The sequence below is a fragment of the Vigna radiata genome, chromosome 8 (genome assembly GCF_000741045.1).
Source record: "Vigna radiata var. radiata cultivar VC1973A chromosome 8, Vradiata_ver6, whole genome shotgun sequence".
NCBI lineage: Eukaryota > Viridiplantae > Streptophyta > Magnoliopsida > Fabales > Fabaceae > Vigna > Vigna radiata.
In genome coordinates this window covers 36,406,103-36,426,827 of record NC_028358.1, presented here as the reverse complement: position 1 = coordinate 36,426,827, position 20,725 = coordinate 36,406,103, and the positions used below count along the sequence as shown (strand labels likewise).

Sequence of the window (20,725 nt, the reverse complement as noted above, 5' to 3'; positions counted from 1 at the left end):
TAACGTCAATTTTTTTTGGAAAATGATATTTTAACACCATCTTTTGACACTATTTTGACACTGTACACGTGTTAAGATGTGATTGGATGATTTCAAATTAAAAAAGTTGAGATAGGGGTATATTTGGAAGAGAAAAACCAAAGTTTGCTTTTTTAATTTGAAATCGTCCAACCACATTTTGACACGTGTGCAGTGTCAAAATAGTGTCAAAAAATAGTGTTAAAATTTTATTTTCCATTTTCTTTTAGACCGCGCACAAAAATTAAACTCTGAACATTTTCACCCTTAATGTATTTAGAAATAAAACACATTTCATACATCAAAAGAAAATTGTCACTAATTTTAAAGACCAACAATACTCTTTCTAAAAGTTAGTTCAAAAAAACAATACTAGAAATAATACTAATTTTAAATATACAAATAAATACAAATATCATTTTACAAATCAGTTTTATGAAATTCTAATATTAAAGTCATTATTAAAATATATCTTAACAATATTTATTATTTATTAAACATATTGTTTCATCCTGAACTAATCATTAATGTCTAGTTTTATGTTCGATATATATATATATATATATATATATATACCTTAGTTTGTAGAAATATTATGAAAGGAAAGGTTCATATTAACTAAAAATATGACCAATTCAAAATACACGGTGCAAATCTTATCTTACAGAAAGTGCAAATTATATCTTACAAACCATCTAGAGTTAAGTTAATCTTTTCAGTTTTTAACAAAATCATTATTCAACTTTAGGTGAAGCAAATCTAACCCGAAGTATGAATAAAATCCAATACAAAAACTCCTGCGTAACCCGTTTAGCTTTGAATCAACCCACAAAAATGAGTAATGGACTTTCTAAAATGTAAAAATTCCCGATTTTACAGTTTTTGTAGAACACTATATGAGAAAGAACGAATAAATGTTGAGCGTAATAAAGCAGAGAAATCATCCGTTAAACAAAGGTAGAACAGTTATATAAGTGATGCAAAGCAATGCCCTCTATTTTGAAATTAAAGGTCAAAGAAACAAATACTCACCATCATTTTCAAAAAGGTTCATATTTGGTAGTTCAAAAGATCAATTATTTCAGAACTGTTCATATTAATATTTATTGCCAATACCATAAATTTTTAAATGGAATTTAAAAATAAAACAACCTGAATTCACACAAGTACACAATAGGCACTGCGAAACTCAAGGATGCTCCGGCTGTTAAGGTTGTCTGATGAAATTTCTGCAAAAAATAACTATTTATCAAGCAATGATATATATAAATTCTTGAAGTTAGGCAAGAGAATCAAATTCAAGAGACTTAATAAAGAAATTTCCAAAATTAATGCAAGCAACAAACATGATTATGACGAATTGAACATTAAAAGCCTACAAAACGTAAGACAAAAAGTAAGAAAATATGCTAATTAAAGAAACAAAACACAAAATAAGGCACCAGCAAAAGGTACCATGTTAGGAGCACAGAAAGATAGTCAAATTAAAAAAAAAAAAAAAAGTAGTTCATTAGACAGTAGAGTTTTTAAGCCTTAAGCATAGTTCAAAGGCATTTATTCTACTTAATATGAAATTCCAAAGATATTCTTTCTTTTACAGCTTCACTCACCTATTAGCATGGTTATCAAATCTATCTGGAGTTGCTGCTTCCAACAAGGAACCCTTCTCCTGTCTGATTCAGTTGCTGTGCAAAATAGGTGAAACACAACCAATATTAAACCAGCATAAACTGTCAGATTGGAAAAATGAATTCAACAAAAGAAAACAATAAATACCAATTTCAACTTCTTTTTCTCAACAAGTTCAACATAACATATTAGTGATTTTCTTTTTTATTCTACATATAAACTTATTATTAATAAATATTATAGAAAGTTTTAGATTAAGTATGATTCTCATTTTGTTTAAACTTTTACACATTTTAAATATTAAGAACCTGTAAATTTAGGTTTTAATATTATTTTGTATATTTGATCAGTTTTTTACATTTTTATTTTATTTTAAATTCATATTAAACATCATACCTTTTATCTAAATAGAGAATACAAGAATCATTTATCATCACATAAAAAATATTACTAATACCTTGATCAATTTAATAACCATTCAGTTTATAAAAAGCATTGCCTACTATTATTTGGTTTGTTGCACCTTAATTTATCCTATAGGTAGCCATTTTCGTAGTTCAACTCTCAACAAGAGTACCTATCATTAGGACTTAAGCATGAGAGGATAGTCCAATCCAAAAAATTAGTCCACTAGATGGAAAACGCCTCAAAAGTGTCACACCAACATGTTTATTCTACTAAATGTTATACTCCAACAAACATCCCATCAGGGAATTTGGCCAAGCAATATAATGTATTATCTTTAAAACACTATTTCTGCACTAAATAATACACACAAAACAAAAAATTATCATAGTTTAGTAATTAGCTGATAAATGTCAACAACGTATCACCATAATAGGCAAGTATATAAGGATCTTAAGTAACTACAAAAGCTTGCTCAATGTTGTAGGAACAGTCGCTTGACTACCAGAACACTTCCATAATTGTTAAAAGAACCCTATGTGTCCTTAAATAAACAGATATACAGACATAAATGCACGTTCCACATTCCCTGAATACGAAATATCAAACTAGAAAAATATGCACATGACTGTTTCATAGTGGTCAGGGAATTCGGATAGACAACAGACAAAATTCTCCTGAGCAATGTTTCACGATTGCCATCAGATTTCACTCCCTGGTTATTCCTTCTGAGTAAGGTCATGATAATCATCACTATCAATCTAGTTAATCCTTAACCTTCCACATTTTTTATTTTCACTGTAATGATAAACATAACAAAACTGCAAGCCATTCAAGACTACAAATATAATGACAGAGTTTGGCAGACAAATCTCATATTACTCAACAACAAACTGACATAATTTAGACAAACATTATAATGATGAAATAAATTAAGGTAAGCAAGCAAAACATACTAATAGGTATCGTATTCGCAGTAAACCGTTGGGTAATTGGAATCCACAAACACGAAACAAAGATAAAGACTTGGTTTACACTCCTTGTACTTGGAATGGTTTAACTCCCACCGAGAAAGCAACAAAATGTGTGGAAAATAAACGTTGACGTGATAAGTGAATGATAACATACACTGCATAAGTATCAGATTGGAATGTCGTTACCCCTTCAATAAGAAACTACGCCATTTGCTATGTTCAGTAAAAGTAAGCTCTCAGCATAATAACCACAATAAACAAACCCTGCGCCTATTTCAATTTGAAGGTCTGTAAAACTTTCCTTCTTTATGTCCAGCGAATACAGGCATCTCCTTTCTGCCACATCCACTAGCAGCAACACCTCTCCACTGCACGTAACACACAACCCCTTCGGTGGAATTTTCACGTCAGTGATCATCATTCCCAAAGACGGTGCTACCAAGCAAAATCCGCTCATAAGAAAAGAAAAGGCCTTGTTCCAAGATTCCACCTCACCATATTCTTTCATCATCCAAATGTTACAAGAGCATGGAGAAGCCCCATCCACATCGTACACAGTAAGAGTCTTCCCATTGCCACCCCCAACAACCTTAATCATACCCCAAGAGGTACGAAGAGCCAAGCTCTCTGGCAGCATAACTTCACGAAACATCTCACCCTCAAAGTGAAAGGACAAAATAAAATTGTACCATCCACCAGCCACGTAGCGTTTGGCAACCCAGTGAACAAGCCCATCGTGAAATCCAGGGGGAGTATCTCTAGCAACGTAGCAGACAGGAGCAATGCCATGATCAAGGGTCCTCCAAGACCCAGTTGCAAGAGAGAAAACCTCAACCTTGGGAGCAGAAAGGCCGAACCTTTCATCATCCACCATGCAAGAAATCCTGACCACCTTGTAATCACATTTACTGGAATCAAAGCCTAAGGCAACGCTGGAAGTGTAGTAGCAAGGGTACTGAAGGGGAGCGGGGAGGGTGACAAATCGTCGAATACACGGGTTGCAGACGATGACAGATTGGCAGTGCTCACCGTAGGCGACGCAAACAAGGCCGTTGCAGAAGGAAACGACGGAGTAATCATGGTGGGGTAAGGAGGGGAGGCGGAGGGTGGTGGAGGGGTGGTGGAGGCGGTGGGGGAGGATGAAGTGGTTGCTGAACTGAATGAGGAGAAAGGAGGAGTGACGGTGGTAGAGAGAGATAAAGAATGGGTGGGTGATGAGAGAGCGCCATGACTTGCAGACGGTGGTGAATCTGAGAAGGGACTTTGGCGGAAGTCTGCGAAGGATTTCCGTAAGGATTTCATGGGGAAAGAAGACGGTGTCAGACATTGAATTTTGAATCTACAATCAAACTATGAAATGGAATGGTGCTAATTTAATTGACCATGAGACGGAATAAGAACGAATCAGATTTTACGAAACGGTGTCCAAATCAATCACTCAAAACCCTTTCCTAGCTTCGTTTCTTCCTCTTTTCTCCATTTAAAACTATTCTTCCGAGGTTCTTCACTTTGTGCTACGTACCGCCTACAAAATAACAATGTATTAGAAGATAACACCTTCCTAAGACAACAACATAAACCCAATTGCGAGAACATAAATGTCGAACTTTTCTTTGTCCAGCCTGCAAACAATTCAGACGCCTCATGATCACAATTCCTGGGATCTAATCCCAAACAAGAAAAACGCAACACTGAATGTCGTGGAATGTGAAACACATTAACCGCTTGTCCTAGATATATTTTGATAACTTTTTTTTTTCTTAAAAGTATTAGAATTTAATTTAAAACTATAGAGAATAGTGTGTAAAATTAACCTCTAAATAGATTTGAGATAACTCTAAATTATATATTTTAACTTTTTTATTTGTTATAATAACCATGAATAAGGTTTTGCTCTAAAATAAACAAGTTTTGATATTTTATTTTGTTTTCATCTACTAAAACTTACAAATAATTTTCTTTTTAAATTTCATCCTTTAAAAGTATAAAATTATTATTTTCACATCTTTCAAATTTAATACGTAATTGCCCTTTCTCATTTGATTTTTTTTATTTTACTTTAACATTTTATATTAGTACAAGAAAAAAAAATGGAGATGATTTCCAATTAATTATTTAAATATACTCCAATTTTAAATTTTAAATTTTAAATATTGTATTAATATTATTTCTAATTTTATGAATTAATTGCTTAATAATTAGTTATTTTTTAATTTTAATTCATATGTATTCTTAATAGAATTAAATTAAAGATAATTTTGTAATTCGTTGTATCATTCACTTAACATGATTTATTTTTCTGTAACATCAATCAATTTTACCAAAAAAAAAGTACTTAATTCCCTGTATTTTCTATTCTCTTTCCCTCAATCTAAACCCATAAGTGTCATATAAATTATTACTTGATTTTCTGTTAACATTCACAAATATTTCGAATGATATAGCAAGAGTGATTGAAAACAATGATTTCAACATTTTGTAAAAGATGAATCCAACTCACTTATTTTATTTTCCGGATAAAGTTTTAATCCACTATAGTATATAATAAATTGGACGCTAGAGAAACTTAGAGCTCCATCCTTTCTATTATTTAATAAGTATTTATATTTGTAAACAAAATAAGTTAAACTCAATTAAAGTAAAAAAAAAAAAAAAAAACAAGCAACTTATACTTTTTAAGTGAAGTGAATGTTGAAAAGAATTCGAATGAAAAAACCGCCAAATATGATATCAATATATTCCATAAAAACTAGATTGAGTGCTCAGTTAAAATCTAAACACACTTCTACGAAAAATTGTTCTGATAGTTAAAAACAACACTGACGATAACGCTAAAGGAGAGAAAGAACTAACTATTCATCCGACCAAAATTTTACAAAAGCATCCACAAAAGCTTTCCAAGCAGCTAAAAGAGGGTTGGGTTCTCGGTTTGCGGAATTCTTATCTGCTCCATCCCAGGATTCTCTGCAGTGAAAACCATAGAAAGGTACAATTAAGTGTTCGTAAATAACCAAACCAATTTCACTTCTATAATAGAATGGAGGTAAAATAGGCACATTAGTTGAAATGAAGTCAATTTCTATATACTTACAGATGTATCCTATCCACAGTTGTGCCGCTTCTCTGAGAGTTGCCACCAAGTTGACCATCAACTCTATGTTTATCGGCTTTCAGCAGGTCATCGTCTTCCTCTGATGGTTTACATGTCTTGCTGAGGTTATTGGTTTGAGTGTTTGTCTGTAAGAATACATTTAAAGGTTACATTGAAATTTCCCCTCAAATAAGTATCAGAAAAGTAGTTACTAGCTATTGTTTATTATTTATGGAATCCGCGAGTCTTAATCTTTCCAGAGAAAATGCAAACTAATTAATCCAATTGCTGAAGATGAAAGAGAAAACACAAAATTGACACATAACAATTTGTATCAATTTTGTGCCTGCAAAACACAATTTTACCAAAATCGTATTCACTGCACCACCCCTCCCCAAACAGAAAGAAATACCGAATAATCGAAGACGACTGTAGTGCAATAAGTGTGATAAATTTAGAAATACCTTAATTTCATCTGTTTTCTTGCTTTGGTCGATGGTTATGGTATTTTTATGGGATACTCCAACTTGAGAATCGGTACGGTCTTCAAATTCATAACGTTCTTTGTGGGTATAATGATTGTAGCTTTCTTCAGATATATCTCGTACACTCTCCTCCTTATCAAGCCCAGTGTTAGAGGTGTTCTTTAATAATTGATTTACCGGGGCATCCTCAAATATATTGTCCAATAAATTGAAATTCTTCGAGGGCTCTATACCATTTAATTCAGACTTTTCATCGCCTTGTCTCAATTCCAACATTTTCATATCAGTTTCCGGTGAATTACGTGAGTCCATCAACCCTTCAGGACTTCTTATTCCATCAGTAGTCATGGAACCAGGGGTTAGTGGAAATGTCTCGACTATTAAGTCTTCTGTCGCAGCATTTACTTTAGTCATTGGTGTATTGGCAGCTGCCAACTCTTGTTCAACTTTCTGTTTGAGTGTAGAAGAAGAATCACTTAACTGCATCTCAAGAATAGCAATTTCATTTGACTCCTCACTCACTATATTCACCTGGCTATCATTTAAGACATGCCCGTTGTCCACAAATTTGTACTCATTTCCAGTGCAACATTCATCAAAAACCACAGAAGTTTCAACAGATTCATTGTTCGTAACACCTATGTGGCTAACATTCATGGTATGCCCTTGGTCAACCACTTGATTCTCAGCTCTAGTATCACGCCCATCAGCAACAACCACTTCAATAGGTTCCTTGTCTGTCACGTCCATGTGACCAAAACTTATGACGTGCCCTTTGTCAACCACCTGGTCCACAACTTCAGTATAAGACTCATCAGATACAGAAATCATTGTTTTATTTGTATCCTGAACCTTCTCAAGCTCACAATGATTTTCAATTGAAGATGCAGTCGAAAAAGGTTCGGGAACTCTGGCAATTGAACCCAGCGGATTTTGTTCAAAAAATGTATCAGTGTTTAGCTCTTCTAAAGTGAACTTAGCAGGACCCAACACTCTATTTTCTTGAATTATGTCACGTACAATCTCCCGTACTGTGTAGAAAGAGCCACCAACTTCTTTATGTGTAAGATTAAGTGATGGAAAGTTTCCGTTGTTTGAATGTTGGTATCTGGATACAAGTAGAAAGATAAATGAGAAAATTAGAACTAGATTGATATCAAATGATAGAAAGAATACGTAAATACAAAAAAGGTTTCACCTGTGAATAAAAGTTTAAGAAATAGGCAGGCAATTCAACAAGTTCCCAAGAATAGATGTCGCAAAAGTAATCATATCGGCACTGATAAAACATCAAATACCAATATAATAAGCAATACTACTGCTCTTGGATCACCTTTGCACTATCGACAGGTTGATAGTTACATAAGTAACTCAAATAATGAGTCAGGATTCAAAGCTTGTATCAAAAAAGTGACCACTCCTTTAAATAATCTCGTCAACATAGTGTTTAACAGGGGTGAAATGGAGATGTGATAAGGGACTTCTATAAAGTATCACTGCTTGGTTCAATTTTTACGACAAGAGGAGAACGGAAGGTAGTAATCAAATGTTTGTTCCCCTCCAATATTGGGGAATTGGATGAGAGGGAAGAGGATTTATAAAATTTGAAATGCACTGACAAAAATATATCTAATCATGTTTTGAAATCTAAAATGATAAGAATATAAGAGAAAATTAATTTGTAAAACCTGTCCCCGTCCCTTTTGAATCAAACAAGACGCCTCCCCTCTTAACCAGACAGAATGTTTTTATCAAAATCACTACCATCCCCTCCCTTGCATTAAAATATCTCTCTTCCTCCGAACCAAACAGATCCTAAACGAAAAATATTTACCAGTGAGTGTACAAACGTATATGCTAAGCATAAGCGAAATATTGGCTAAGGTCAGAAAATTAAACAGCAGGTAAAGATGAAAACAAAAAGTACAGTATATATTATATTACATCTTTAAACAACCAAAATTAATAATCTGTGAAACAAAAGCAGGCACAATTATGAGATAACAATTTCAAATCCAAATTTGAATACGATAGTGAATATGTAGTCAAGTGAAAGTATGAAACTAAAACGCAATTACTTTTTTATAAAGGATTCCACCATTGCCTTTCTTTCCTCCTTGGAGCGCCGAATCCGAGTCTTTCTCCCTTCCGATTCATTGTGCTTAGCAAGCGCAAACGTTTGCCCCAGGCCACCCCTTACAGAATGCATCATGTTTGGCACCTCTTCAAGAATCTCAACCTGCGTGCAGTGATAGTCAACTCAGACACATTACAAAACACTCGATAATCTGGTTAGAGATATCATCACTAGCGAGATTCAATGGCACTGGTGCACAACAAAAGAAACTCCTAAACATTTCAATATCACAAAAAGCTTCAATACATGGAAAAGTGAAGAGATAACGGGCAAGCATAAAATAGCAAGAAGTAATTGGGCCCGGAGTAGGATCCGAGACCCACAGCTATATTCACCACGAAATTGATAGAGGTTAGGTTTGCAACCCAAGAAAATGAAAGAAAGAGATTTTGCGATAACTTGCTTGCAAAACTTGCATAAGTGGAATGAGGAATAGATGAGAATAGATGAGAAGCAGAAAGAGGAGAAAAGAGAAGCGTGGAAATTGGGGAAATAAAAAAGAAATTGAGAAAGAGATAAGGACGGTTACTGTACTGCGGAAGAAGAGGGTTTTGTAATGAGGTGTGTGAAGGTAGTAAAACCCTCACTCACTCTCTCTCACTGCCATCGCAACATAACATTCAAGAGGCAAACTGCATCGTGTCAATATTCAATTATACGTCGCGATAGCGATTGGTCCAAGTGTGGGCGCGGGAGACTGTTTTCTTTTAATATTTGTAAGTTTTGCGACCTCTTTTGGAAACGCGTTATATGAGAGTAAATAAAAATATATTTTTGAGAAAAAAAGTATATATAAATACTTTTAAAAATTAACCTCCTCAATATATATGAATATGTTAAAAATATAGTATATTACTACAATTTTATTAAGTAAAAATATGTATCTTTAAACTTATAGTTTAAAGAATTAAGAATTAATATGGTTGAATTAACATATGCGAAATTACTTGTTAACACGGATTAAATTAAAACAGTGGCACGTGAATTGATTCATACTATTATGATGTTATTTCCTTGTTTACAAAAGGAAATTTTACACTTGAAATCTTCGTTTATTGTCTAGACTGTTTTTTTTTTTTCATGCTAACGAATATTTGTTTTGTTATTTTTAGCTACTTACCAAAGTTATCCCATTAAACTAGATGACACTGATTCAGTTCAAACAAAATTATAATGGATAATTTGGAGCATTTCAAAACATTTATTTGTGTTTTGTTTTTATGAGTATGAGATATTGCTCATTCGTTTTTTCTATCTTAATTTTCCATTTTAGAAGCAAGTTTTTTTTTATAGGTCTGTCTTTATATCAAATACCGATTCCTAGTAACACGTTTGGTCCAACCCTTGTCATTGTAAAATCAGAAAGTTTTGTATTTTAAATTACCATACATTTATAAATTATAATTTTTGAAGAAATTATGCGGAAAAGAAGAAACTCACTGATCGACAGTGGAAAATTGCACAAATTATTCAACATGTGGTTAAAATAAGAAAATACAGTTGAACAATGGTCCGAAGAAATAAACACGTATGACATGTTTATATGCCCGAGTAAAAATTATCTGCCTTTTGTTTCTCAATAAATAATAATAATAATAATAGTAACAACAAAATCAATAATAATACAAACTATTCACGTAAAACCCAGCCATTATTCTACTCAAAATTGCCACTAATGTTTTACCAAATATACAATAATGAAAGAATACAAATTTAAGCTAAATGAAGTGTAATTGATGAATGCATTTGTATAGACTATGAGTACACGTCGAGGGGAACTACCTGTATCTTCTGTGCTGCTATAATTGACCATGAAAAAAGGCCAGGAAATTAATGAACAGCAGAAGATGGAACACTCCTTTGCTCTCTGTCTCGCCCTTTTATGAGACCGAGGCTTGAGTATACGTATTCAGTTAATGTAGAAAGAAACAATACTGTCCCTATGATATGATCTGTGCCAATGTTAGAATCAAAGCCTCTCCGATTAGCAAGACAATTTTCCCGACTGAAGCAAAAACGGATTCACAAATTGTTTGGAGGCGTAAATTTCAATTTTGAAGATTTCTTATCTTCCAAGTGATTTCTGCTTGTAACCATACTTCATTCTTTCAAATAATTTCTCTTTTGTTTTTCTTTTTTTATCCATTTTTAGCCTGTACCTTTCTTCCCTCTCCCTTTCAAAAACCCCGTGCCAGTGTACCTCGCCTGTCATTGGCCACAACCACATGTCCCTTGGGTGATCACCATCATCTGCAGCCTCTGCTAGATCTTCGTCCATACTCTTCAACAATGAAAAATTGAAGTATTTTACCCACATAAAACCCTTCCGTTGTTCAATTGGGTGCTGCTCTTCCGTAGAGCCAGTGTTAGGATTTATGTATACCATCCTTCGTGCACTATGATAAGCCCAGACATTGATTAGAAGTTCCAACACTCGACAGTAGCAGTGCTTCGTCTGCTTCGAAAGAACAAATGTAAGAAATTCAAATAATCAAAGAAACCTTAAAAACAAATGCAAACAAATTACCTCAATCTCCGAAGACCCTAACAAGCACAAGCCATGTTTACTGGAGTCTCTGCGCAGGGCATCAATGGAATCAACAAACATCCTGCAGTCCATAGACAACATGTCAGGTTTCAAGCACATTTAAATAAAGCACCCCTAATAATCTACTACCAAGAAAGCTAATATCAATTAATTAATTACCGAGAGAACATTATGAACTCTAAGAAAGAAGGGGTTGGCATCACCCAGCTGTGCAGTGCTGACCAATAACCACCATCTTCAGGCATGGGGGGCAGTGCTTCAACATCAGGGGGCAATGCATACATCTGGCGGAAGCCATCTTGAAAAACAGTTCTGATGCAATTAGAAGCATAATATCAGATGAGTTTGAAATGCATTACAATATCCAAAGTCCAACATCTAGAAACTCTGGTTTTGAACCTCCAAAAATATGTTTTAGAGCAAGTCTCTTATTTTTCACATGGGCATCATGCCAATTAAGCAACGTGATTCTAAACATTTTATTCTGTAAGTAGTCCAAATAAAACTAGATGCAACTTTAGGAAAGATGAGGGTTCGAGGGGGATGCTTGAAACTCTTCACACGCTGAAATACAGCAATTTACAAAATGCATATTATGATGTTGTATTCTCCATTATATACCTACAATTGCCTCCATTTAAGATGTCACACATGTACCAAAAAGAAATTGCATTGTTGTTTCCTATGATACTCGGATCCATGTCCAAATGTCCCCAAAAATATATTACATCTCCTCTGGAATTCTCTTGCATTTTCTGTTCCAAAACCTTTTCAGCTTTCATTGACAATGCTACCTGCTTTGACAAAAATGTGTATCAATCAACCAATAATTCCAAAAGGACCTTCGCATTCACTGGAAAGTTACATATATATATATATATATATAACAAAAAGGAAAAGAATACCCAATTTTCTCAAAATAAAACTTAATACTTGCATCAATTGATGCATACCTAAAAGAGAACATATTAAGTTTCTAATTAAATTCAAGGGTAACCAATGTATTCTGATAGCTACTTAGCTTGAATCTTCAAAATAAAAAAAGGTTTAGTATACTTCAAACGAGTAAATTATTGCAAACAAAAGAAATACCTTCCTACCAGCAGCACGCCATGATTGAAACCCAATCCAAGGCCTCCTGTGAATGTTATCCACCCTATTTGCAATAGCAAACATTCCTCCCATTTCGCAGAGAATCTCCTGATAATATGTGTCATTCAAAAGAGGCAACCGACCAACTGCATCCACATCATCAGAACTTTGTCTCTGTCCTCTTCTAGACTGCAAGAAATAATATTTCGTTATCATCAGAAAAAGGGTCAACTTATTTCGAATAGTCTTACATAAACTAACCAAACTAAACCGTTTTATAAAATTCAAACAAGTGGTCATCCAAAGGGAAATAGAGCAAAAATTATAAAAAAATTTCATCAGATACACAGTCAACTTAATAGCATACTAAATGTTTTTCTATCAGTTTATAAAGGAAAAGAGGTTCAAATTCAAGAGAAGCAATCTAAAATTGAATATAAAGATAAAGAATATATCAAAATATCACCAACTTGAAAGAAGGAGAAAAAAAAAAGAGGCCAAGAAAACAAAAGGCCAAAAGAGAACAAGAGATTAAATGTCTTTCACGGACAAAGATACTCACAAGGCTTAACCCACGATAGAGAGAGCCATGGTGCAAAAGTGGCCACACTCCTGCACCATTGTATATCTCATAAATGCACACAGGTTGTCCAGTTCTCTCAAGCTCCCCTACATCCCTCTCATTGACTTCAAACTTCAGTTTCTCCGATTTTCTAGCATTACGATATATATTATCCCATACACCAACATCTTTCTCCATTCTCTCTTCAACCTACAACAGAAAGAAATGACTTCATGGAACCAGCTATCCCTAAATATACTGATCATCAATTGCAAGCAGATGAAACAGAGACAACCAAAAGAGAAGATTACACCATACCTCTTCAGTTTCAAACATTTCATTCTCTTCGGATATTTCAATCTCTCTCAAAACATCCCAATCCAACTGGGTTAATTCATTTTGCTCTGAAAACTCTGTTCCATTCTCAAAGACGCTAGTTGAATGATTAAGACCTCCCAACTCATGCTCAAGAGCATAAACAACAGAAACTTTTCCATTGAGAAAACCACCATCCATATTTAACCAGTCAATGCCTAGGTTTATTTCATTCTGTAATAAATTCCATTCCCATGACCCCTGTTGGATCTCAGAAACAGGACCAGGCAGTGAAGCATCTGAGGGAAAACTGAGTACATTCTCCAGAAGCCTTGCGTAGCCAGTTATGCAATCCAAAGATAATACATTTTTTGCAAGTCTCCTTCCAGATGATGCAATTGCTTTAGCAAATTTAGAAAGTCTTCCATTTGAAATCAAAAGTGAAAAAGCAGTCATCAAAGCTTCAGGATTTTGTTTGGGAAAAAATATCCCATGTACTCCATCCACAATCTGCAAATTGAGAAAAGCTCAGAAAATGAAGGAAACTAGTTATGGTTTCAGAAATCAATGAATATGAAAAGAAAGAACTAGAGCAAACTTACATATTTTTTTAACACTGGAAAATCAGGTGCAATAACAGGAATTTCAAAAGTCATTGCTCTGATTAATAATGGAGGAAAACCTTGCACCTCCTGAGCAGAACCATATAGGATGATATCAGCCATTAGTAACACACTATTTACATCACCATTCAAGCCATAATGCCGTACGGAACCTTGATGAAGTCCCAAACGTGAAGCAACTTCCTACATCAATGGCAAATAAATCAATAAGCAATTCAAGGAAAACAAATTCAAGCTGAGATATTGATATGAATCTGTTCATGTCAGATATTGTCACTGAGGATAAGTCAAATATAATAAAGCAGAGATTGCCACAACATATTCCAAAGCCTCGTCTTCAAGAATTCTGTTTCTCCTTCTTCAAGTATCACTATTTCACTTCACAAAAATATTCTTTTCAAACCTCATTCTTTTACTGATATCCTGGCATACCTCCACCCAACCACTAAAGAAATTCCCGACCTTTTGGACAAGCTTCCTCCAATATTATCATTTTTCTTACCGCAGAAATACAAGAATACAATACAAAAATGAAAAAAAAATAAAATAAAAACTGGTGCATTCTTCAGACAAGTTACATGGCTAAATCCAAGCTATTTTACAATTAAAAAAAAAAAAAAGCATTCTTTAGCACATGCATATTCCAGAAGTACCACAAGTACTGTGAAGTAGTTACCCAATAAAATCAAATTTGACAGCAAAGTAACTTCCTTAATATAACTGCTTTCATAATTTTTTTTACGTAAATTCCTCCTGACAAGTGAAAATCATAGAAGGTAAATACTCAATTATTTATCAATTAACTTCTTAGAAATGTCTTATGTTTTATCACCATCAATCAACACGATATATGTAGGCCTTAAACTACCTGTAAAGCGTCCTCTGAACCATCAGTAGAATTGCCGCATAAGAAAACAAATTTAAATGACTCAATTGCATCATTCCTCCTTGCATATTTTGTCAGAAGAGGCCCTATGGAATGCATTGCAACAGCATAGTCCCAAGATAGGTCATCATAGAAGACTGAGCTCCCAACAACTAGAACCACCATATCATATTTATCAAATCCACTAAGTTCCCTTAGCTGATCCTTTCCATGGGTCTCACGATACCTTTCTGCAGCCCACACATCTACTGGTGATCCAGGAATCACAAAGAAGTTTCCAGTATCAAGCCCACTATATAACATCTGGTGCAGGAAAACATAAAAAAATGAGCAATAGCTTCCAAACCTTTTTGGCAAGCCTAATGGAGAATAGATTTTATCATTCTAATGCTGTTGTATGTTTGGGACAGCATCTTTACCGGATAAGTAAAATCTGGAAACACAACAACACTGGCTCTGCTTAAAGCGTTTCTCCAATGAGAAACAAGATGCTCCCAACCCATTTGCTCATAAACCGGAAGGCGACTAGAAAGTCTATCTTCTTGAATAATCCATATTAATGGTATTGAACAAAAAGGCTCCTGCATAAGGCTGCACAAATATAAAACTCACTGATCACAGCATCTAAAACTCCAAATAAGATACATCTCCAATATACGAAAAGAGAAAGGATGGAAAGATGTCAAAAGAATGCTTACTGCCTGAATGTTAAAATCCAGATTATTGGATTCTGTCTAAATAGCAATTAACCATCCACTATAACCATGACATGATAGAATACAGGTCCAAAGAATTGAAGTAATGGTTTATCTATTTTCAATATTAAAACATGCAAGCACGGAAGCAAATGCATCAGTATACCAATACCCTTCAAGGTTAGATAAATCATAACATATTAATTTATATGGCCCCTAAACTGCCATCAAAACATCCTGCCTTCCGAATTCATTTCCTCAAACTGATTGCTGGGAAAAATGTGTTCACCCAAGTGTACTCGTAAACAAGGAGACAAAAACATCAATAGACAAACATTCCAAGAATTTGGCTTAGGCTTTATAAGTTCTATTTAACTCATATCTCTATTTGATCAAAGACTAAACACACCTCGCCAAATATGCAATTAAGGCAATTCCCAAAGAGACTACAATTAAGAAGGCTTTCCAACAAATACGCATTTGAGACAGAAAAATTTCAATAATCAAACTAAATAAAGAAAAAGGTAAAGGAAAACCCATAGTGGGTCTGAATATCAAGATTTGGTTTAAGCTTACTCTACCTACAAGCCTCTGCAAACGTTTTTTATAATCAAAACCAAAATAGAAATAAAAGGAAAATATTGTTAAGATATGATTTGAAAGGACGTAACATATTGAAGATTGATTGTAACTTTATCTGAGAAAGTCGTGTTGGAGAATTATCTACTAGATTTGTCATTATTTACTTTGTCAACTTCAACAAACAACTAGCTAACATGTGTACTAAGTCTCTCGAGGGGTCTTGTGTTGATGACATTTTTAGCAAGCCCGTCTCAAGATAAATATACTAGAAAAGGGGGTGTTAGATATATGATGTGAATATGCTAGAAAAATTATTTGATTACCTTGAGTGAGGAGATATGATATGTTTTGACAGGGAAATATCTTACTAAATACTTCTCGTTATTAGATATTGATTTTGTTCCGTATGATTGTATTTCTCTTCATTCCAAACAAAGTATTTCCTCTATTGATCAGCCAAACAAATTGTAAAAGTACATCCTATCAACAAAAACCATATTTATACAACTAATGGAATAAATTTAATTATTAAATCAATCTCTCAACTTCAGTTCATAGGACAGCTGTTCAAAGAATAGCAATATTGTTTCAACTCCTGGACATCAAACTTGAACACCCCCACCCCAGCCTAACACACAGTTCAGAAGTCAAACATTTTGCAGTTGAGATAAAGAAACTCAACCTTGAAACGGCTTCTTTTGCTTCTAGGGACCCAACAATGATACCTTCAAAACTGTTGAGAAATCAAAAAGGAAAAGGAAGCCGAAAGTTAACATCCATCGTGTTACAACAAGAAATTATACCGAAAAATATACTGACGAAAATAATGTTGAGGCATTCAAACTGATATAGGTCAGCCCAACTAAAATGCATGGCAAACAAGAAAAATAAAGGTAGTAAAGACACATACATTGACCAATCAATCAGGCCTTGCTTTTCTATATTCAAACGAGAGATTCCACCACCTATGCTTTCCCATATCGAGTGGGCCTTCCCATGCCCTACTGCAAATATCTGTTAATACACATGGGGAAATGTATGGCCTCTCAAAAATCTATACTTAATTACAAAACCAAACATATAAATTAACATCATCAATTTTGACAATGATTCAAGTATAAATTATTGCCAGACTAGGATCTCTAGTCTAGGTTTTGAATAAATCATTGTCAGAACCAATGACACAGATAAATCTCAAATAAAATCAAAATTGTGTGCCTTACCTTGAAAACATAACCCAACTTCTGTAGATTCCGAGTCACAGTAACCAACATCAGTGACTGGGGATCGATTGTCATGTGCCCTAAAATCTGATGGACAAAACAAGCACACATAAATATATTAAGCATGCAATCCTAATATAATGTAAAAAGCTTTACATGCAAGATACTATGCTAATGAGTGATGACATAGTTGAATTTTGAGAGATTTGATATGTGCCCAATCAAGGGCACGGAAGTTAATGTAATCAGCCCTATACACGAGAGTGCTAAACTAATAGAACATTCCTCTTGGGTCAACCTTTTTGTCCCAAGGGATACTAGGTCGAGTTCAGGACCACAAACTATAAATATTGTTATTCCATATGCTGTTGAAAAGCTAAGAATCTCTTTAAGGCTTGTTCCTAAAAGCCATTGACCCATAATCCTGAAGGTAATAATCAAAGTTCTTAGAGAGAGATTCTTAACTCAAGTACAGGTTGTAACATGTATTATTTTATTTCTCATTTGTTTGAATAACAGAGAGGAAGAAGATCTGCATAATAAATGTTTGATCATTATAAAACAAAAAGAAAAATGAATTGATTTTGCATTTCTACTTGGGTTGGGATTACTATATAGCAGTAGAGAGTATATAGCAGTAGAGAGTAGACGTGTCTATCCTGTTGGGTCTTTTGAGAGAAGATACACTGGAAAATTCAGTACCAATGAGCTATGCGTTTGAGTCTTCTTCCTTATATGTTGTTCGATATTCTGATTTCTGCTCAATGTAAGACTCAAACTTACATTTAAAATTCAAACAATCTTCCCCTCAAATGTAAGTTCCTTTCACATTAGTAACTACCCCCTTGATTCTGACATTTATTTGTATCATCGTTTATCTTAACGAGATTGCCTAAAACACAAGTAAGAAAGATTTTTTATACAAAAAGAACCCATAAACCTCTCTGAGTTTGTCACCGAGAGAAACCATAAGTTTTAATACCATTGTTAGCTGTTTTGAGGGGATACATCTGGGAGACTTGGTCAATGAACTATGAGTCAACCATATAAGAGACTCAACACTACCTCTTACCCAACACCTTACAAAAATGGGTTTGCGGGTCTTGTTCGTTATTTGTTGTTCAACTTTCTCATCTTTCTACTCAATGTAAGACTCAAACTCGCTTTGATTCCTAACTTATTAAATTTTAGAAGAACAGAGCTTCATTATCCTTTATTAACTTTGTAATCACCCTATTTTAATAACTTAGAATTAGAAGTTTGCAGCATGCTATACCACAAGGTCCATCAATTCAGTGAGGTAAAGCATCGCTTCTCTCTCAGACATTTGGACTGACATAAGAAATTCTAAACAATAAGAGTAACAACCATGAAATGGTAAATTCTAATATAGTAAGACACGCGGAAAAAAAAAAAAAGGTTCATAGTTTTTGCCCACTACATAAGTGAACTAAGTATGTTGAACTCTTCAACCTTCCACAAATTAAAATATGTTAAACCATACCCCCAACAAAAAAAATTTTGAGAAATTCTATCAAGCTGGGTGATAAAAATAAGATGCTATATGAGCAAGTATTTTGACAGTTTAACACTCTTCGGGGTATCAAACCTGGTATCAAGTGCAATCCTAAGGAAACTATGGCCACTGCAAGCAAGGCCATTAATAAAGCTGTACAATTTATGTTGAGCTCCTTTGTCAACTAAATATATGCCTAATGTAATCCTTGTAAGGCTTGGGAAATCTTCACTTCACAGGTCAAATTTGTTGGGTTGAGTAACGACCTAGGCCCAAATCCTGAGAATTTAATTTGCACATGCATTGCTGTACCAAGAATGCATCCAATCTTTATTGATAATATGTGCATAGGAAAATAAAAGGAATGCCAAAAGTAATGATGTGCACCAAGCATTGGCTATTCATCTTTTCCTCGTACAAATGCAATCATAGCATTTTAAATTTGTTCAATGTACCAAAAGAAGTACTTAATAATAGCATTTTAAATTTGTTCAATGTATAAGTATAGCATTCCAGGGGGGTCACTCTGGCCTGGGGCACTCTGTTACTTCCAGACGTTAAACTTCTTAAGCAAATCAGGAATGTCTCTAAGCCATAGATATTTCTAGATTATTGACATTCTGTTCCAGTAAGCCTTAATAAAAAATAGAGAATTTTATTTGAAACCGGGGAAGAAGAGCAAATTTTAAGCTCAAGGACCAACCAAGAGTCCAGAACTAAGTAAGTGGAACGGGAATTCAAAATTCTACCAACAAAAAAGCATCCATAATAAAAATAGATATCCTACAATCAACTAATCAAACAAAACAGATATGAGCAATTAAAACAATTAAGGATGGTTTGGCATTGCCATAACTCATCATAACTAATAGAGCCCTTGCCACATTATATAAACAACATTGAAAGAAAAGAAACAAACAGACAGAACCCTCCCACAGACCACCCCCTCACCCCACCTTGATTGCACGATTCTCCTATCACAGTTCAACGAATCCTTCAAATAAAACACACTGTATCTCACATTAACTAAACATTTAAGCTCAATAGTTAACAAGATCCTAACAAAACAACTAACTCCTCAAACACAGTCAATTATCCCCGACTAAAAAAGCAACACGCGGCATCAAACATTCACACACTATTATGAGTATCCACAAACAACGAAAGAAACACAACACGGATTCCGAAGAAAAAGGAACTCACGAGAGCTATCCTGGGCGGTCGAAGGCCAAGCCTGGGCAGGGAGCGAATCCGATCGAGACCGTTGCCGGAGAGGAACCCCTGCGAAACCCTCCCAGGCACGAAGCGGAGCGTGGTCCCGAAGCGAAGCCCTCCCAGGCGGTAACGGCCTCGCTCGGCGCGCTGGCGGAAGACGGAGGTGATGGAGTTCTGCATAACCATGGAGGCGAACGCGAAGAGAAACACAACGGCAATAATGAGGGCATACAATCCGGACTTGGACTTGGAGAAGGGGAAGAGCCACAGCAACAAGCCCTTGCGCGTGAGGCGGCTGTGCAGGTGAGATCGGCTGCTGCTGTTGCTGCTGCTGCTGGTGCTCGTCCGCGGCAATTGCCGATCGAACGACCCCCGGTGCCGGTAGTGGCTAGGGTTTCTCTTGAAGGGGAATCCGCCGCGGATCGCGTGGAATCCAATGTCACCACCGGCGTCATCGATCTCCGGCTGCGACGCCGCGTTGCGCGACAATCCCATCGAAGAACGAATCTCGAAAAGAATTAAAAAACGCTATTCAGGTTTTGCCGCGAGAATTTATTGCGATTTGGAGATGAGGAGTGAGAATTGAAGTGTAGGCATTGGTTTTATTAATGTTGGAAGTGTTACTCTCCTTGTTATTCTCTCATCGTTTTTTTATACTGGATGAACTTTAGAAACCCACTCTCTCTCTGTCTCTGTCTCTGTCTCAATTTTCCTCTGTGCTTTCCTTTG

General features: G+C 35.0%; 3 protein-coding genes across 12 annotated transcripts; all 3 read right to left on the bottom strand.

Moving 5' to 3' along the window:
* Positions 1-1,055: 1,055 nt before the first annotated feature.
* On the bottom strand, positions 1,056-4,754 carry LOC106769915 (putative F-box protein At3g16210). 4 transcript variants are annotated; one of them, XR_002669337.1, is made up of 4 exons: positions 4,634-4,754; positions 3,009-4,551; positions 1,629-1,703; positions 1,056-1,247 (listed from the first exon to the last, which is right to left on the bottom strand). XR_002669337.1 is itself a non-coding variant. In XM_022785386.1 (2 exons), exon 2 carries the CDS (start codon positions 4,351-4,353, stop codon positions 3,217-3,219), a length of 1,137 nt encoding a protein of 378 aa, XP_022641107.1. In that variant the 5' UTR covers positions 4,354-4,551; positions 4,634-4,754; the 3' UTR covers positions 3,006-3,216. The 4 variants fall into 4 exon arrangements, 1 of the variants encoding a protein (XP_022641107.1); XR_002669336.1 differs by having other exon boundaries at positions 3,181-4,551; XR_002669338.1 differs by having other exon boundaries at positions 3,213-4,551.
* A 979-nt stretch (positions 4,755-5,733) lies between these two features.
* On the bottom strand, positions 5,734-9,399 carry LOC106769722. Of its 6 annotated transcripts, none has more exons than XM_014655453.2 (5): positions 9,274-9,399; positions 8,681-8,841; positions 6,582-7,710; positions 6,118-6,263; positions 5,734-5,990 (listed from the first exon to the last, which is right to left on the bottom strand). In XM_014655453.2, exons 2-5 carry the CDS (start codon positions 8,812-8,814, stop codon positions 5,879-5,881), a joined length of 1,521 nt encoding a protein of 506 aa, XP_014510939.1. In that variant the 5' UTR covers positions 8,815-8,841; positions 9,274-9,399; the 3' UTR covers positions 5,734-5,878. The 6 variants fall into 6 exon arrangements, with proteins under 6 accessions (XP_014510939.1, XP_014510942.1, XP_022641105.1 ...); XM_014655456.2 differs by having other exon boundaries at positions 9,269-9,369; XM_022785384.1 differs by lacking the exon at positions 9,274-9,399 and adding an exon at positions 9,143-9,256.
* An 839-nt stretch (positions 9,400-10,238) lies between these two features.
* Positions 10,239-20,725, bottom strand: LOC106772541. 2 transcript variants are annotated; one of them, XM_014659001.2, is made up of 14 exons: positions 19,985-20,725; positions 17,266-17,352; positions 16,953-17,056; positions 16,725-16,775; positions 15,185-15,356; positions 14,748-15,068; positions 13,859-14,062; positions 13,260-13,766; positions 12,942-13,151; positions 12,380-12,568; positions 11,909-12,081; positions 11,447-11,599; positions 11,267-11,348; positions 10,239-11,194 (listed from the first exon to the last, which is right to left on the bottom strand). In XM_014659001.2, the coding sequence occupies exons 1-14, from the start codon at positions 20,489-20,491 to the stop codon at positions 10,805-10,807; spliced, it is 3,150 nt and encodes a 1,049-aa protein (XP_014514487.1). In that variant the 5' UTR covers positions 20,492-20,725; the 3' UTR covers positions 10,239-10,804. The 2 variants fall into 2 exon arrangements, with proteins under 2 accessions (XP_014514487.1, XP_014514488.1); XM_014659002.2 differs by lacking the exons at positions 10,239-11,194; positions 11,267-11,348 and having other exon boundaries at positions 11,467-11,599; positions 11,913-12,081.